A 19,430-nucleotide genomic window follows, 5' to 3' on the forward strand; every position below is an offset into this window, starting at 1 on the left:
AAGGTGGGCAGTGTGTGTGCGCAGAGGCGGTCTGGGGGGAGGGGCTCATCCTCCACATCAAGTGTTGCAGCCCTTACTCATGAAAACCGAATGACAGGTGGGTGGGGTTCATGCGGTGCTCTTATAATTAACAAGTACCTAGTTTTTATTGAACCTTGCAAATTTCCTACATTTTTTAATTCAGCTTCACATTTCTTCATAATGTTACAAAGAAAGCCTAATTATCAGAGACAGATGTAAATGATAGACGTCAATCGTATTCAAAGCAAGAACTTTCAAACTGGTATCCCACGTGTTGCAGTATCCAGCCCATACTTGCCTATTGTCCCGGAATCTGAGTGCAGTCGCTCCCTGGATCCTGGATGTAGGCAGGGCTTAATGACACAGACTGTCTAATTACGTCCCACCCCCACCATACAATGCTGCCAATCATTACAGGTCACCACACCCCCTCCCACATTTGCCACCTGACCTTCCCTTTGGAAAGTAAAAGTGGGCAAGTATGATCCAGTCGCAACTGTCCGTTATCAGCAGTGATATCAACCTGGAACTCCAAGGGGAAATCTTAATAGCAAGAACAATAATAGACATATCAGTTAGTTTTATTGTGTGAACCAGCCTTCTTTATCAAGAAACTACAAACCAGACATGTAGAGGACCTTGTTATAATGCACATAACCCTAATTAAATCTGTTGTTTAAAACTTTTGGGGCACCACCTGAATATATAAATGTTCCCTCTCTCCTTTTTTAAAGATTCAGTAGTCTAAACTGCTCCAGTTCTTTTGCGCAAGTTTCAGGCTTTAAGGGTGTGGCGGGTACAAGATTTACAAGAAGAATAATCTTGTGTGTGTACATTTACTCTAACCACAAATAAAATGGGCTCATATAAATGATAACGTCACCCGAAAGAACCCAGGTGTTTGTGGTTTCCTTGATGTGCAGTAACAAGAAAAAAAATCTAATTTATTTTGTATGCATAATTTCCTGTAGGTTTACATTTTCAATTTGCATATTTCTTTTTAAGTGTAACACTTTGCCCACAGGTAATGGAATCATTTGTCCAAGACCAAGATATGGGTCCAGAATATGGCTAATTGATTTTCCGGTTCTTCTCCTGATGTTACACCGTTTCTGATTCTCAGGTCAGATGTAAATTATCCAAACTATAGTCTGATATCACTACAGCCATTATTGGGCGGATTTATTACATTAGAATGACACTTATCATTAATACACAATTTAATATTGTTTCACTGCTATGCATTGTGACAGTAATGTTATCCTCCCTGCGTCCTCCTGTTTTGCACTTCACAGGGTTCCGGCGCACACGTGGAATGGGAAGCCAGAATTGAGCCTTCAGTTCCACTCTTAATACAGAATAAAAGCTCTTTTGTTGCTATTGCTACAAAAACATATATATATATATATATATATATATATATATATATATATATATATATATATATATATATATATATATATATCTTTTCAAATTGACTCAACTGAAAAAAATGCATGTATTTAATTAGATTCTGGCCAAGTGCCAAATCTTATATAGATGTGAAGATATACAAATCTTTACACTTGTGATGTCACTGGTTCGTCATGAATTGATCGGCTATATACTCACGAAAAAAAGTTTCAGGGGGAGTAAGAAATTAAAACACTCGTACATATTCAGTAAACAGTCTTTCCTTGGGCTTTAGTTCCTCATACAATACTAGTTCAGGTCAGTAGAAACATATTACCTGGCTGATGTTCTGTCTCTTTGTTTCCAGATGACCCCAGAATCAGGAGGAACCCAATAGCTAAACTGAAAGCCACAAATGCCATATTCTGGAAAATAAAAGTTATATATTCAGAACAAAAACAACAGTTTGTATTTTAATTTGGCAAGATAGCTGTTAATTCAAATAACACTCAACTAACTTTACTAATGAGCAATTATTTTGAACAAAAAAAACATTTAAATTGATTCCTAGCCTAGTTGCATTTAATGTAAATTCTGTTGTTGTGAGCCGTAGCAAGAAGAACCAAAGATACCATTATAAGCAGCACTTGGTAAACCCAGTTCTGAATGTAACAGGCTTAATATGTCCTTTACTTAGCTACACACCACAATAGAGACAATGGGCCTGATTCTTTAAGGAAATTAAGCAAAAGTAAACTAGTAAGGCAAAACCAAGTTGCATTGGAGGGGAATTAAGTTTAAAATGTAATGGCAGATTTATAGTTTGGGTAGGGCATATCCTAGATCAACATTTAATTTCAGTGTACATATAAGCTATCAAGTATTTGTGTGCTACATGAAAAAAACAGACAGTATTTTCTTTATGTGCAAAATAATACACTCATTTGCACCCCTTGCATTGCAAAATGGTTTTGTCCAGAACACTTAAGTAAGAAAACGTACTCAATTTTTTGCTTAACTTTCTTTAATGAATCAGACCCAATGTATGAATGGCAGATGCTAAGCATCATAATAGTTATTTTGAGATTTTCATTTCTCAATGAGTTTGCCTTCACTAATGTAAATATACAGTATATTCCCTCGTGGAGCACTTTTAAAATGAGCAATTTAATGTAGTTGTGTGTGTCATTTACTAGAACATACAGGCAGAGCTCCATATATAGTAATATATATATATATATATATATATATATATATATATATATATATATATATATATATATATAATAGCGTAGACATTTCTATCTCCATTCCTCGCTATGATCTTCTGTTATTATGGAAAATTGCTAATTTTCTAAAAATCTGTCAGAGCCAGAATAAACCATTTAATTCCCTTAGAACAGTAGTCAGGGAACAGGAGTAAATTACTCCAAATTGGGTAAAAATGAAATTCCTGGGGGTAATGCTGCCGATTCACATGCTGTCAGTTGGATTGTAGACCTCTTTAAATGTGAAATTGCTGTTGTACCAGAAGAGCCTCAAGGGTTGGCAGAGGCACTTCTTGAGCTTCGATGTAATAATGAAGCACGCATTGCATTTGAAAAAAAAGCAGATCTGTCATATTTTTGGATGTCAACAGCTGCAAAAGCATCAAAATTGCACATGGGGAGGCAGTCAAAAAGTTGGACGCTGAAGACTGTATCCAAATTGCTCTGACATCAAAATGCCCCAATATTGATGCTCTCGTATCAAAAATGAAGCAACATCATTTCTCCAAAACCTGAAGTTTTTGAAGTTGAAGCTTTCAAAGAAATTTAGAATAGATTCAATAAAATTTTGAGTTCCAATAATTAATAATATATGATTTCCTTCCTTTCAAATCAAGGGAGTAACGTCAGTATATCTAAATATATTTGGGGGTAAAAGGTAAAAAAGTTCCCTGAACCCTGCCTTAGAAGACCATCCCACAAATATACATACATTTGTGTCCTCATGTTTGGTCTACTTAATGCACTCTACTTGGGATTCCTAGAAAAAGAAATCCATCGGTAGTAGATGGTACAAAATGCAGCAGCCAGGCAGTTAACTAACCAGCTCCTTTCCTGCCACATAACACCTGTTCTCCATTCCCTTCACTCTGTAAGATGGCGAATCTGTGTCAAGATTGGATTGCTGAAATTCTAAGCCCTATATAACCTGGGTACATGAAGGAACTTCCTGTTCCCTATACTTACAATTGTTCACTTTGATCTGTAAAAAGACTACTAACAGTATCTAGAATATCCCATAGTTCATTCAGGGCTCAAGCTTTTAACTCCTACACCCCGCAAGACTCCCACTCTAGAACTCTTCAAATATAGACTAAAAACCTGTTTACTCAATCATTTCATTACTGCCCCTTTATGTTCTAGAACAAATTCCAAATGCTTAGCTCTCTTTTCTGTACTCTGTAAATCCGTTATATGTTTATTTTGTATCATGTGTCTTTTAATCTGCAAATGTAAAGCACTTTGAGTTGGACTGGGAGAATAGAGCTATACAAATAAAACTATTGATAAGAGATATGAGAATTGCACTGCTCTTTATACTTGAAGGACCTGAGTCATTAAGGTACTTTAAGCAAAAGTAAGTAAATACGACAAAACCATGTTGCATTGGAGGGGGAGGTAAATTTAAAATGTGATGGCAGATTTATAGTTGGGGTAGGGCATGTCCTAGATCAACTTTAAATTTCAGTGTACAAATAAGCTATCAAGTATTTGTGTGCTACATGAAAAAACAGATACATAGTAACATAGTTGATGAGGTTGAAAAAAGACTCCAGTCCATCAAGTTCAACCTATTTTGGATCTCCAACGATCCTGCACTTATATTTGAAATTGATCCAAAGCAAATAACCGCCAATCTGTTTCAATTGTGAAAATCCCCCCATACCCAATATTGCAGTCCTATTCTTACCCTATATCAACTACTATCCTTCATTTTAATTAACGGTCATATCCCTGGATACACTTTTCCGCTAAAAATTTGTCTAACCCTTTCTTAAACATATCTATTGAATCTGACATCACAACCTTCCCTGGCACTGAATTCCATATCTTGACTCCCCTTACTGTAAAGAACCCCTTCCTTTGCTGGTTGTGAAATTTCCTCTCCTCTAACCTCAGGGGGTGACCGCGTGTCCTGTGTATAGTCCTTTGGGTAAAAAGTTTGCATGAAAGTTCTCTGTATTGACCCTTAATGTATTTGTACATAGTAATCATATCTCCTCTTAGACGCCTCTTTTCTAAAGTAAACATGCCTAAACTGGCTAACCTTTCCTCATAACCTAATGACTCCATACCCTTTATCAATTTTGCTGCCCTTCTTTGAACCCTTTCTAGTTCCAAATTATCTTTTTTATAGAGTGGTGCCCAGAACTGTACTGCATATTCAAGATGAGGTCTTACCAACGATTTATACAGTGGCAAAATTACACTGTCTTTTTATGCATGTCAATACTTTATTTGCCCTTGCAGCTGCTGCTTGACATTGACATTGTGTTAAATTAAGCCACAAAGTGTAACTGCGATGCCACCGAAAAGGCAAATGTCTGCTGAGGGAGTAACTGCACAACAAGAAGCAGCAAAAAGATGAAGGGCAGAGCGGGATAAAGCCCAACGACAAACTATGACTGATGACCAAAGAGAACGCGACCGTGATCATCATCGCCAGGCAAATCTGACTCCTCAGCCGCGCCATTCTTGATGTCGGTAACTTTGATGAAACAAATATTAATGCTAATAACTGTGGCCCCATGAACGGTATTTGTGAATTTTGCCACGCTAAGCATTTTACGGCTGAGAAGCCATCTGACAAATTATTTAATCAATGCAATAAGGTCTGTCCTTATTATAGAGCACTTAATGAATGGACAACATGTACATTAAAAAAACATTTCTTTTTTTACCGTCATTTTGTTGGGCTCTAAAACTAGTTCTGTAATAATATATCACCAGCTTATTTTCTAGAGCTGTATAACAGAAAATACATCTGGTGACTGGTTTTATTATATTGTAGGTACCAAACACTAGAAATTGTAAAGTCATTACTGAAATCTCAAATTATTAATAGAGGCAAAGACTCCAAAACGGAGTATCTCAGAGATTTTGATTGTTGATTATGTTAAAAGGTGGTATGAGGATTCAATTATTTTAGCAGGGGTATTCTTCATTATATTATATTAATTACGTTTTATTCTAAATCATTATATTTTTATGACTTATATACTTACTTTGTAAACAGATTACAGACAGACAGTAATGTGAGTCATGACTGTAAACGTTTTAGAAACTCCAGCATTGCTGAATGAGAAGTATCTAAAGCAAGAACCACGGAATTAACTGTAAAGAATCTGGCTGGTGTTACAGTTTGCAATGCGGAGCTTTGCTTTGAAGTTCTGTGAGTCTAAAGCAAGCGTGGATTGCGATCCCACTAATGCAGAATTTCTTACAATTGCAGAGATCATCAATTTCCTGACACACCTAGTGATACATGTAAAATAGTTTCATTTCAATGTTTGCTCACATGAACCTAAACACGTATGAAAATTAAATCTAACAACGTGGTCAGGAACTTTTCCATGTAAATATTGTATGAAAAACTCTGGTGCTTTCACCAATCTGAAAATCATTTTGACCAAAATAGTATTCTAAATTGTGTAATATTTAATAATTAAAAAAAATGAAGTATTTTACCATTGTTTTTAATTAAAAACAAACAATTCCAAATTCCACCAGATTTGGGCCCCTTGGCTTTATTTATAACCTGTTAACTTCTGCACCAGCTCCTTCCTGTTATGGGATCACCCTTAGTTCCCTATTAACGATATGCTCATGGGTGGTCTGATTTTTGAAGTCGCTCCCCTTTCCTAAATGTTTGGGTAGTATTTTCTTCTGCACTTCAATTCTTATTTGCCTTTTCTGTTTTTCTTTTTTTTCTTCTTCTTTTCAGGTGATGACCAGTGTCCCCCCCCCCCCCCCCCTCCCCTCCCTCCCCCCCTCCCACCTCATATTATTACAAAATTTTATATAAATTTAGAATAACTTGTACAACAAAAGTTTACTCGTAAGTTGAATGACAATCTGTTGTTGTTTTTGCTATTTGCTATTCGACTATTTCACTATATATTGTCATCTATGTCTATTTTGTTTTATTATTCTATTCCTGTAATGTACTAATTGCTGATTCATGTCTGTATATTAATACTATCTTTCAAAATAAATAGTTAAAAAAACCAAAACAGAACAAAAAAAAAAACAATTCCATGAACTTCCCATACCTCAAATTCCCCACTTGAAAAAGTTGGGAATCAGAAAGATGACTGTAACAAACCTGATATCTATAGTGATGTGAGTACCATCTTTTACTCTTAAAGGCAAGCTTGCAATTGCAATTGATACATTCAACTTGATGTATGTACAAACAATAAATTAAAGTCACTTGTAGGTGTAAAGCCCCTTTAAACAATTGAATTTAAAGGAAAATAACCGCAAGCAAAGTTTTCTGCAGATCTGGACTCCATGATCCCATGGATCTCAAGCCTTAAAGCAACCGCATGGAATCAGTCGGTGGGACATGACTGCAGCAGGAAGCCTGTAACAGGTCCATTAATGTCCCTCCATAGCTGTACAATTCTGTGTATTCTGTTATATTTCAGGAATTAGATATATGTATGTCAACATTGGTGTATGTGTACTACTGTCTCCTGGCTGCACCTTCAGCCTTATCCCCCCCTGAACTCTACCTCTCCTTCTCCTCCTTTGAAGCTCACTCCATCTGCCTCTTTGCCCCTCTCCTCCTTCATGTTGTTGTCATCTGGCCCTTCCTCCCTATCACCTCTCTTCTAAACTTTCCACTATATTTATTGGGATTTTAACCAACTCTCCTATTTCTACTGCCGCCTCTCAACTCCTAATTTTCCCTTCCTCCTATGACCTCTCCCAATGAAAAACTTATGCCACCCATCGAGATGGTCACTGTATGGACCTTGCTTTCTCCCTATCTTTGTGACATCTCCAACTTCGCCAATTCTGTCTCCCCCATCTCTGACCACAATTTTTTACCCTCGCCCCCACCCAAAGTTGTCCACACACAGCGTCCGGCTGGAAATGGCAGGCGGCCATCCCCGCTGCACTCTTGACTCTGATCTCAGCTTTATTCCTCATATCGAGTCCCTCACCAATTCCTGACACTTCCTCCTCTGTAACATCACTAAAATCTGTCCCCTTCCTCTCTCAGGAAGCAACTCAATTCCTTTTCCATTTGCTCATTTCTCGTCTCAACTACTGCAACCTCCTTCTCACTGACTTCCTGACTTCCACTTTTCTCACCTCAGTCCATATAGAATGCTAAGCTCATCTTCCTCTCCCGACGGTCCTCTTCCGCTGCTCCTCTACCTAAATCCTTACCCCACTCCTCTGCGTACTCCCTACCCCGCCACACTTGACTGTCCCCCAACCTACAATCCTTCAAACACTCACTCAAAACTCACCATTTAATGCTCGCCTATTCAGCCACCATCTGACTATCTGACCATCTTATTTGGATGTCTCACCAAAATCAGAGTAGTTGGCAGGTATCTATAGGACATCATTCAGCGTGTCTGTTGCTTTCAATGTACATATAACTCTTTGTTTCTGGATGGATAATTAACTGTAAACTTCCCCTAATTTAAAATCCCTATTTGAAAAGGTTAGGAATCAGAATGGTTTCTGTGACAACAAACCTGGTATCTATAGTGGTGGAAGTACCATCCTATATTCTTAAATGTGAGCTTGCAAATACATACATTGCAATTGCTACTGTCAACTTGAATTAGCTTTTTTAAAGCACCAAATAAGGATATGTCTTGTTGACTGTTAAAAAAAGAAAAAAAACACGCACACATCTAAAACCACTTTTAAGACTTTTGTGAAGTCAGCCTGCATTTGTTCAAGTGTGTCTAGCTTTATTGGAAGCACATTGATGTGGAACCTATGATAATGGCATTTTGAACTGGCCAATGGAAGGAATTGGGCAGATTGAGGGCATTTCTAAGTACTGATGTGAGTGAGTTCTCTGTACAGTGCTGCAAAATTAGTGGCGCTATATAGCTGTGGGCAGCACAGTGGCCTAGTGGTTAGCACATCTGCCTCACAGCACTGGGGTCATGAGTTCGATTCCCGACCATGGCCTGATCTGTGTGGAGTTTGTATGTTCTCCCTGTGTTTGCGTGGGTTTCCTCCGGGTGCTCCGGTTTCCTCCCACACTCCAAAAACATACTGGTAGGTTAATTGGCTGCAATCAAAAACTGACCCTAGTCTCTGTCTGTCTCCCTCTCTGTCTGTCTTTGTGTGAGTGTGTGTATATATTAGGGAATTTAGACTGTAAGCTCCAATGGGGCAGGGACTGATGTGAATGAGTTCTCTGTACAGCGCTGCGGAATTAGTGGCGCTATATAAATAAATGATGATGATGATGATGATGATAGCTGATGATGATGGGTGATGATTATGAAGTGCGGATTAGGTGCACAAATGTTCTTAGTTTTTTAACTAAAGGGCAGAGACGAGATTTCGACTTTGCAGGACAGGATTTTTTACGTAGTATAAGTGGCGAGGGCCCATGTACATGCGGATGTTCCTTGCTTTGTAAATAAAGTGTACATAAATAAGATATAATAAAATATGCTAGTAGATTAATTGGCTGCTATCAAAAATTGACCCTAGTCTCTCTCTCTCTCTCTGCCTGTGTGTGTTAGGGAATTTAGACTATAAGCCCCAATGGGGCAGGGACTGATGTGAGTGAGTTCTCTGTACAGCGCTGTGGAATTAGTGGTGCTATATAAATAAATGGTGATGATGATGATGATGATGACGGCAATGGTTGTATAAATTATAAGGGCACAAAAATAACTGTCTTGCTCTGAGATATCTCTTTTAGACTACAGAACGACAGCCGAATTACATCACAATCACATTTAGCCCTTTCTGCCTCCCCATCCAACGCCTCCCTAAAAAATCTCAATAAATAAACATTTCATTTACTCCAGGCTGCTACGGGCTCTGTAGCGGAATGATGTAAACAATCTTTGCCTCCTCCTATCCAAACAGTCAAAGGTAAGATGTGGTTTATAGCGGAAATTGGAAAAAAATACCCACTACATACATGACAAGGGAGACAAATTTAAACATTTATGGGATACTTACAACTCTATAATTTCAAACACCCCCTAATCATAGTTCTCTGGGTTTGGACTTCCAAAGAACTTCTTTAATACTAGTACTTCCATTAAGAAAATGTTCTTTTTTTTTTTCATTTTTAGACTTTGTGCCGCTTCCTTTTATTTTCTTATGGGTGCATTTTAGAGGCGTTCAATGTGCGTATATTAAACATGCGCCTTTGTGCATGTAAATGTTTCTTAACTGAATGTCATTACGTTTATAATGCGCTCCCTTTCAAATTAATGTAGGTTTTCATCTGCGTTGCCACAATAGAATGCAAAGGAACAAGGAATGTTAAAGAAACACACCGCAGCGGAACAAGGAATGTTAAAGAAACACACCGCAGCGGAACAAGGAATGTTAAAGAAACACACCACAGCGGAACAAGGAATGTTAAAGAAACACACCGCAGCGGAACAAGGAATGTTAAAGAAACACACCGCAGCGGAACAAGGAATGTTAAAGAAACACACCACCGCAGCACAACAACACATTAAGTGCATGCAAAAATGCAAATAAGTCCTTTGTCATTTGCTAAAATGATTTTTTATTTTCACATCCATTCGCGTAACTTGCATTAAAAATGCAAGTTCTGAATTGCAGCAAAAACTAAACCAAGGCATCATAGAGATAACGAGCAAAGTCTAATATGTGTTTCAGTACTTTCAGAGGAAAAGCTGTGGTCATGATGATGTTAATGTGAAAAGGTGAGAGGGGGATGTTGTAACTCAGAGCAGTTATAAAAAAACAAGCTGATAACATCAATGTTTAACAGTCCATCCAGGACATGTATATTTTAGTTTTTTTTATAGCCAAATGGGAGAATACCATTTGGCTTAATAACGCATTCAATTCAGATCTCAAAATTTGGTGTAAAAATATAAATTATGTCTTCATCGTTTTAGGGAAAAGACAGGGAGACTGAAAGAGGTTATATGGACTCCTCGCTTTCTAACATTAACACTGCAGAATCTGATCGGTTGCTATAGGCAACATCTCCACTTTTCAAACCCGACAGAAATTCACAGCTTGATACATTTATTCCCTGGACTTCATTAATCTATTCAGGACTTACATTAAATCAAAATAAATATCATCCACTACTATTAATTTCTAATTGTCATATCATAACTCATCTTTTCTCCTTTTTTTAAAAAATGTCTGTCCCTCCATGCAACTAACTTAACGTAAGCTTAATAATATTAGAACCTTAATCATCACTCACAGTATCACACAGCACAACCCTTGGTGACCTTTTAAAGATCTGAAACCACTATGTATCTGTCTTTTCTTGACATGTTCATTGTAGCCATTGATTGAATTGCTCTATATCTAGATAAATAACAATGTCTGGTATTTCTCATATGTTTCAGTACTTGTTCTGCAGAACAACATACCATGATAAAGCTGTGGGGGTTGCTCTGTTTCATAGTGTTGTTAGCGTGAGAAGGTGAGATGGGGATGTTATAACACATAGCAGTTTAACGGTTTACATGACAGTTTTGAAATAACATCCTGATAACATCAATTAATAACAATTCAACTGGGACATGCATATGTGTTTAGATTTATATTTTGGTAAGGTGTAAATGTCTACAATCTTAGGTAACAAGGACAGTATTGTTAGATTAGGTTGCAGATATATTTACACTTTAATCAAATATAAACAAAGATTGTGTTAATACACAAACGGGAATCCCTGATTCCTTGCAAAACCTGGCATTCCTTCAGATCAGTCTCATGTGTCATTGTACACATGAGACTGGCCAGTGGCGGATCCAAGGTGAGAAGCAATTGGGGCAGTCATCCACCCTAGCGCTGCTTCCTGCACTGGGCAACAGAGTACGCTGCTCTGAAATAAAACATAAAGGAGGGTCCGAGCAGTGTTCTAGGTGCAACATTATAATCTGCAATTAACTAAGCTTAAGGTCAGAAGTGGTAATGTGCGGGAGGCTTTAATGTCTGATTGTGGTGACTGTGGCTAGGGGCAGGAGGCAGATGCTGGATTATTGAGAGACCTCCCATACTCCTGCTGGAGAAGGCAACTACATCTGAAGGCTGCTCACCAGCCTGCAAAGTGGTCTTGTGCATTTCATTATGACACAAACCAGATTAACAACTCCACCCACCTCGCTGTACACTGAGTGGGCGGAGATGGGATGACACAATTTGCGGAAAGATGCGCCTCGCCATTGCCCACTTGATGATGTAAACTGCATCATCACATCGTCCCTCACCTTTTCCTGAAACATGAAAAGTATGTAAAGTATGATTTTCCTTTCAGTTTTTTTTTTTTTTTTAAAAGGATTTTCTGCAAGCCCAATTCTCCTAAGGAATTACACCTTGTGCTGACCAAGCTGGGTCTGTTTTCACTAGAGATGTTCACTGACCCCCGTGTTTTGGTTTTGGTTGTGGATCTGGATTAACTTCGTGTTTTGGTTTTGGCAAAACCGCCCTCGCGTGTTTTGGTGGGGTTTTTTTATTCCAATTTTTTTTTCTGAAATCTATTTTTGTTTGCTAAAATCACATAATTTGGCTCTTTTTTTAGTTTCTACATTATTATTGACCTCAATAACATTAATTTCCAGTCTTTTCCAGTAAATTTTTGTCAAGTGACAAAAAACACTGCTACCCTCCTGTTTCTGTATCAGCAATGGCACTGAACAATGTCACTGGAGAATGGTGAGTGACAAGAACACTGCTACCCCTGTTTCTGTGTGAGCAATGGCACTGAACAATGTCACTGGAGACTACAGAGTGACAATAACACTCCTACCTCTGTTTCTGTGTGAGCAATGGTGCTGGATCTCCTGGGGAGGGAGGTACTTATGGAATCCAAAACCCAGCAAGATCCGACAACGCAACAATAATGTTTTGCCTCGATTCAGATCCAAGGATGCGCAAAAGTACAGAGCCGGCTCGCGAGCCTACTCGGATCCCCTAAGTTCACGTGGGCTCTGTTTTCAGAACACTGAGCCTGAGCATCTTTAGTTTTCACATTGTGACAGTGGGACCCAATGCTATAGAGCAAATTTCCCTGTTATATTGTGACAAGCCCAGCACGGGAATATACCTAGATTCAGATCTTCTCCCATGATTGGCTAATCATGTTTTGATCTCTTCATTCACTGCAAAGAGCAAGTCCATGTCGCTCTATAAGGGTTTTAAATTTTATTCCAATTTTACTTCTTCAGGACTGAAGAAAGAAGATCCCCTATGGATTTAGGAGACTAATAAATAGGTAAACAATAGATTTTAAGGAGTATTTATCTTATATATAAAAATCATTGGTGTGTTTGTCTTTCTGGTTAAGCATTCGGACACCCCCCCTGCACCGATTGGGTTGAAACCAATGCGAAGTGGTGCAGTTTATTCCTGGCCAGGTTTTAGGGTGGGTTAGGGTCCCGGTTGGGCAGAACTTTGACCGCGGAGCCTGTTCTGAGCCATCCACTGGATGGATTTGGATGATATTTAATATAAAAACAAAAACGACACTGGGCAGCCACCTTATGAGTGTGTTGGAAGAGCTGCTGAACTGATAATTATTTTAAAAATATTGACAGTTACATCCAACTCATTGATAACTTAATAACTTGAAAATGTAAACCTGGACAACGCCGGGTACTTCAGCTAGTTTTAAATAACTAAAAAAATATTTGGTGTCTGTGGGATTTTCTTTACTATTAGGTACCTTTGTGAACTAAATGTACTCAATTTAACAAGTAAATATATATGCTTATAGTCATCACTATCATCATCATCACATACCTGTTCTGCCGGCCTATGGGAGCCTTTGAGACAACAAAACGTAGGCTTTCTAGGTTGCATCTCCGTATGCGTTCCCCTAGTGTACATAACTTGTACTTTCAAGCATCCAAACCAGCTCTCCAGACGTACATCCAACCCTAAGCCAGGCCCTCTGCGTTTTATGCATCCCAATTTTCTGGATATTTTTATTTGAAGGTTATACCTATCTCTTATATACAATCCTTATAGACATGGATTTATTTCAGAGCTGAATTACTGACTAAATTTCTTTTTTTACATAATTAGAAACTGCGAGTCCCACAAATCGATCTGACTTGCAGATTCAATACAGAAATAGTGGTCACCACATAGCAGAAATCTGCAATTATATACAGTTCTATGGTTAAAAAAAAAATAGGTGTTGTCCCTGTGTCACTTATACAAGAGAGTTAGGGAGAAGAAACCATTAATGTAAGTGTTAAACTTGCTAACAGTGGTTTGGTCCTCACCCTTCTCCCTTAATTCTCTATATGCTGTAAGTTCCTTTGAGTTTCCACGAGTGTCATACATGGAGCAATTATACATTAAGGAACAACTCACTCCCCTTCCTTAGTTGTTTGTCTCAGTCCTTACGCATTTCAACTTCTTGGTGATGTTGCTTAATCTTCTACACTTCTTATCTCAGGGAATTATCTCTTTGCTATTCAAATTGTAATATTCAAAAACAATTTTGGGGAACTAATTTGTATTTTTAATTTTACTGCGTATTTTAATAAATTGTGTGAGAAGTAAAAGCCGGCAGACACTGGAAGGAGAATGTTTGCATATTTTAAAAGTCACTTATGAAGTTGCAAAATCCAGGCTGGCTGCACAAATGTCATTTTTCTTTTTGTTGGGCTGTCATGTACCTATTCTTGTGAGACTGAGCCAAGGTATACTGGTAATCACAGAGGATATTTGTATACGGCTGTCAGATAGGAAAATTGCATAAAATGATACCTCCAAATATTGTGTACAGGACTTTGAAATATAGTAGACATCTTAATGCATACAACAACCTTTACCGGTCGTGTGCAGGAGTAAGTTGCCAGGCAGAGCTGTTTGTCAGGGGTTGAACTATAGGGGTTGGGGTGGCTATGGGGCCTGGAGATTAAGGGGATCCTGTAATGCTTGGTCACACCTTGGAGGCCCACAGTCCTCCTTGAAGCACCAACCCTACTTTCAATAGTCCTCCTGTGGCCCATCTCTGCTCTCAATAGTCCCCCTAAGGCCCCATCTCTGCTCTCAATGGACTTGAACTAGTCGGGTGGGGAGGGGGGAAACCCAAGAGGCGAGTGCGGTATTGTTGAGCCTCTACCCATATTTGGCTATGTCACCAGCAATGTGCTGCTCCAACTTGCCGTTCAGCAATGGTAATAACCACTAAGGAGAGTTCCAAAGATCACCAGCAAAAGGATGAATCTAGGACCCCAAACTGATACAGTCAACCAAATAAAAGCAAACTATCACCCCCTCAGCTCTATAATGGTCTCGCTCAGCCATAACTCAGAAGGTGTGAATGATAAAGACATCACTTATAGCCGTCATGTTTAAGCTTTTCTACCAGAGGTATCCCTATTTCCAGTTATGTCACATACTTTATTTACCACATAACAGGAGGTTTAAAGAAACCCTTTGTGCACAAATAACTATTCTGACTATCATTATTAAATCATCCAAAATAATGCAGGTAAATGGGTTAATAATGATTATAATTTTTAAATTCTATGTTGTAATTCCAAAATTAAATGATAGAAACAATGTGATAATAAAGAGTAAAGACAGCAAGGTGCAAAGAGACATTAATTTATGCTAATATTTAGCAAAAATAAACTAAAATGCAACAATGTAGCACAAACGAAAAACAAAAACAAAGATGAATTTTTTTATCTACCTAAAAGCGTATCTACAAAACACAATTTTAAGAAATGAGTAGAATTTTATTTAAAGAAAAATTAAGCAAAATTGTGATTCAATATACAGTTTTTACAAGAACATCCCAAATTGTAATTCCTCATGTAAACACAGTGGATGTAAGGTACCCAAAATATACATCCATTTAGCCGCCACATGAAAGAGGTCAATGTTAACACCTCTGAGTCTCAGATATTTTGTCATATAGCGCAAGCTGAGAAGAGAGTCTGTATCTGTGATAAGTCTGTAGAAAGTCTTACCTACATGTCAACATTCAGGATTATATCTTTGACACTAAGACAATGCCCAGATTCACCATCTACACCCATTTAATGTGTGGCCACACCTATTGTAGTACAGACCGCACGCCTTTTGTTACCAAAAATCAAAACAGTTGGCAAGTATGCCATTAAGAACGCTGAGACGAGTCATAACAAATGATTCTTACAGCCTAGCTAGAATTGCACATTGCTTCTTTAAGGTATAATGAGAAGAATATAAAAGCAATGTCACATGAATGTTTTATGCTGTCGAAACGCAACGGCAAATATTTCTAACATGCATATACACTAACCCATCATATTGTAAAAATTCAAGTAGATTCCATTGAAACTAGTAAACTTTGGCACTCTGTGTGACTTTAAAACAGCAATTTGTGTAATCAAGTAAAGAAAAGTCAGGTTTACTCTTTTGATGCAACGATTTTACAAGAATGTATCGTGACAATGTATTATGTATAATTCACCCCCTGTATATAATTCCTCATTTACTACATGTACAAATATGGCTCCATTTAAGAATTTTCTAACCTTTTTCTTCAAATTTCCATTGGCACGTTAGCACATATAAACCATTTACCACAATCATATAATATATTACCAGAATGAAAAAAACAATAGGTATTTATAAACATATAAAAAGTAGTCGGACTTCTCATTCACCGTATACTCTTTTTACATCAAAACCAAACTAATTAGAACTATGATATACTCAAAAACAAACATAAACTCAGAAGCAGTTTTGTAAAGAATTTTTAGAAAACCTAACACTTTTTCATTAGTAAGAAAAAACAAAACTTGTGTAAATAAAAACTTAATATATAATTCACGCTAAGATGATTAATTAGCAGATATTGTAGAAACGTGGTTGTTTATTACTTTTTTTTTACTCACTATTTCAGCCAGGAGCTTCTCTGTCACAAATGAAGAAGTAAGATCTTTAAACAAAACCTTGTAGAAAACGGTATTTCAGTATCCACGCCCTGCCCCCATCACCTCAAACTCTGCTCCCTCCTCTATAGCCCCTAAAAGCCACAAAGCAGAATATCAGAACGGAAGCAAAGAACCTTTATTCTAGAAGAAGAAGATGGAGCCAATACACAGATATTCATTTTAAAGCGACACTGCAATATAATGTCAAATAATGCTCAAATAATGTCCTTCCTTAATTAGCAGCAAGTTGTTATCTTTAAAACATCCCTTAAATAAATTCTTGTCTGGTTGACTTTAAAGAAACGTTTGTAATTACCTTTCTATTCCTCCATACAAGGCAATACTGACAGGTCTTGGGTTACTAGAATGTTAATTTATGGTGACAGGTCATTAACCCATTGGAAAACATCCATTGTGTGCTTTCATCCTCCAGCAAGATGGGGCTCCGCTAGAGCTGGAGAACCAGCTGGGAGGAACGGGTGCAGTCTTGGTTACTCTTATTGAGTCATTTTCCAGGGACGTGTAGCTCTTAAACTCGAGAGCCACAGGTTACCTATTGCTGGGGTAATGTATAGTGTGGTTGGTGAGTCACTAAGACCCATAACCACTATACAGCTTCCCCAAAACAATTCTGGAAATTGTTCCAGTATTTGCATAGGCAGAAAGATACTAGAAGGGTGTGTTGGGTTAAGAGAGAGGTGAAGAATCAGTGAAATGCAAAACTGAAACAAAGAACATTCTACCATTATAGGGTCACCAGAATATCATGAATCAGATTCGAGACAGATTAAATGGAGGAATCAGTGAGTTAACAGCAGGTAAGTAGTGACAACACTGGCTGAGAATTGCTGCCAATACACATCGTTTGTGTCATGAGCTAATCTATATGCCATTTCCACAAAGCAGTTACCATTCAATTTCAGCAACTTGAACTTCAAAAGCCAGGAGTGTATGTTCTCCCCGTGTTTGCGTGGGTTTCCTCTGGGTGTTCTGTTTTTCTCCCACACTCAAAAACCATATTGGTAGGTTAATTGGCTGCTAACAAATTGACGCTAGTCTGTGTGTGTGTCTGTTTGTGTGTGTGTGTGTGTGTGTGTGTGTGTGTTTGTGTTAGGGAATTTAGACTGTTAGCCCAATGGGGCAGGGACTGATGTGAGTGAGTTCTCTGTACAGCGCTGCGGAATTAGTGGCGCTATATAAATAAATGGTGATGATGATGATGATGATGATGATGGCACTGGTTTAATAATGAACTGGTAATTAGAGCTCTGACAAAGTAAAGTAAAAGAATGGAAGGAAAGTAAAAACAGGAAGAGCAAATGTCTGATGAACATACATTACCTGCATTCCATCAACCAGAAGGTAGGTGCTCCTCCCTCTTGCTGGATAGGCGCAGTGGTGCACTCAACTTTTGCATTAGGGAAGGGGCGGATGAATGTCGGCCATGTACAGTAAGGGTGGGCCGAGGGCGTACCAAAGCAGATTCGGACGATTCAAGTCCTATATTTCTCTTAAGTATGATTGGTTTCAGCAGTATCACTTGCACCAGCTACTGGGCAGGTGTAAGTGCCAACTGATAGTAATGACTGGCACGGCATAGACTTTGTGTTAAATACTACACATCTGTGTCACTAGATAGCACAAAACATGTGTATACAAGGAAGATTGACTATATACACACATTGTATGTACAATACACATTAAAAGCATCTTGATTTATATATTTAATATAAAAAAACAAAATATTACAAAAAATAGTATTTTAAAATCAATATTTTTGTTAATGATTATTCTGTTCAGAGCTGTTTATTTATTTTATATATTATTTTTTTGATGCATAAACTGCGTTCTGTTCTATCTGTCTACATACGGCAAGAAACATTTAGGCAGAGCATATTTATAAACGAATCTTAAGATACATTTGGGTTTGAATATAGTCGGAACTATGCAGAAGTTCAGCGCTCCTTTTTAAAATCTGTTTATTTTCGACAACAACAGGACCATAAAGTGAAAAACAATTGGCATTAGACTTCTAAATAAAAATGACATTATTGCATATACTTTATATAGCTAGAAAATAGAGTCTAAGGGGCATATTCAATTGTCGAAAGTCCCGCGGCGTTAAAACTACTACCGTAATTACAGTAGTAGTTAGCTGGATTTCAGCTCGCGGCTCAGGGAGCTGCGAGCTGAAATCCAGCGAGAAAATTACCGTATTAACGGTTTTTCCGCGCACTATTACCGTAATAATGGTAATAGTGTGCGGACTGCGGGATTTTTGTTTCCGCCGACAATTGAATACGCCCCTATACATGCACGACTAAATATATTTGTAGAGTAGGGAGCATGTTCCAAAATAACTTATTGCAATAGTGAAATACAGTAAACCTGCTTCTGAGAGGTAATGCCTGGATCTGAATCTAATCCTGGAATCCAGGCCGGGAAAAGTACAATGTTGTTGGATTTTTCTGTATAAATGTAGGAAAGGGGAAGGGACCAGGGAAGGGAAAGGGGGTGGTAAGGAAAGACAAGATATATGTCCATCTAGGGCAGGGTGATCTGTACCGCTACCACCCCAGGGGGTAAAAGAGACAATACTTGGGAGAAAGAAGAAAAGAGAAAAATACTTAAATGTCAAGAAGTGAGGAAGTGGCTCAACTAGTTCCAGGTAATGGAGTGTGATAAAATGTGTACCATGAATCCCATGTCTTATGAAATTTTAAAACCTTATCCTTTAAAAGGCTTGTGATGTACTCCATCAACACTATATACCACACCCGAGAGATCCCCGCCTGGATGCATGGAGTGGATGAGGATTTCCAATCTGCAGCAATTTGTAAGCGGGTAGCTGCACAGACGTGTT

The 19,430-nt window shown here is 38.1% G+C and overlaps 1 protein-coding gene across 1 annotated transcript in view; it reads right to left on the bottom strand.

The window, feature by feature from the left end:
* Window positions 1-16,612, bottom strand: part of ITGB7 (integrin subunit beta 7) — a 76,752-nt gene extending 60,140 nt beyond the window's left edge. Inside the window, exons 1-2 of the mRNA XM_075199164.1 lie at window positions 16,529-16,612; window positions 1,751-1,838 (exon numbers count right to left, since the gene is read on the bottom strand). Coding sequence (XP_075055265.1) covers window positions 1,751-1,835 — 85 coding nt within the window. The 5' untranslated portion in view covers window positions 1,836-1,838; window positions 16,529-16,612. The remainder of the gene's footprint in view (window positions 1-1,750; window positions 1,839-16,528) is intronic.
* Window positions 16,613-19,430: the final 2,818 nt, after the last annotated feature.

This window comes from Mixophyes fleayi, chromosome 2 (assembly GCF_038048845.1).
Source record: "Mixophyes fleayi isolate aMixFle1 chromosome 2, aMixFle1.hap1, whole genome shotgun sequence".
In the NCBI taxonomy this organism is placed as follows: Eukaryota; Metazoa; Chordata; class Amphibia; order Anura; family Limnodynastidae; genus Mixophyes; species Mixophyes fleayi.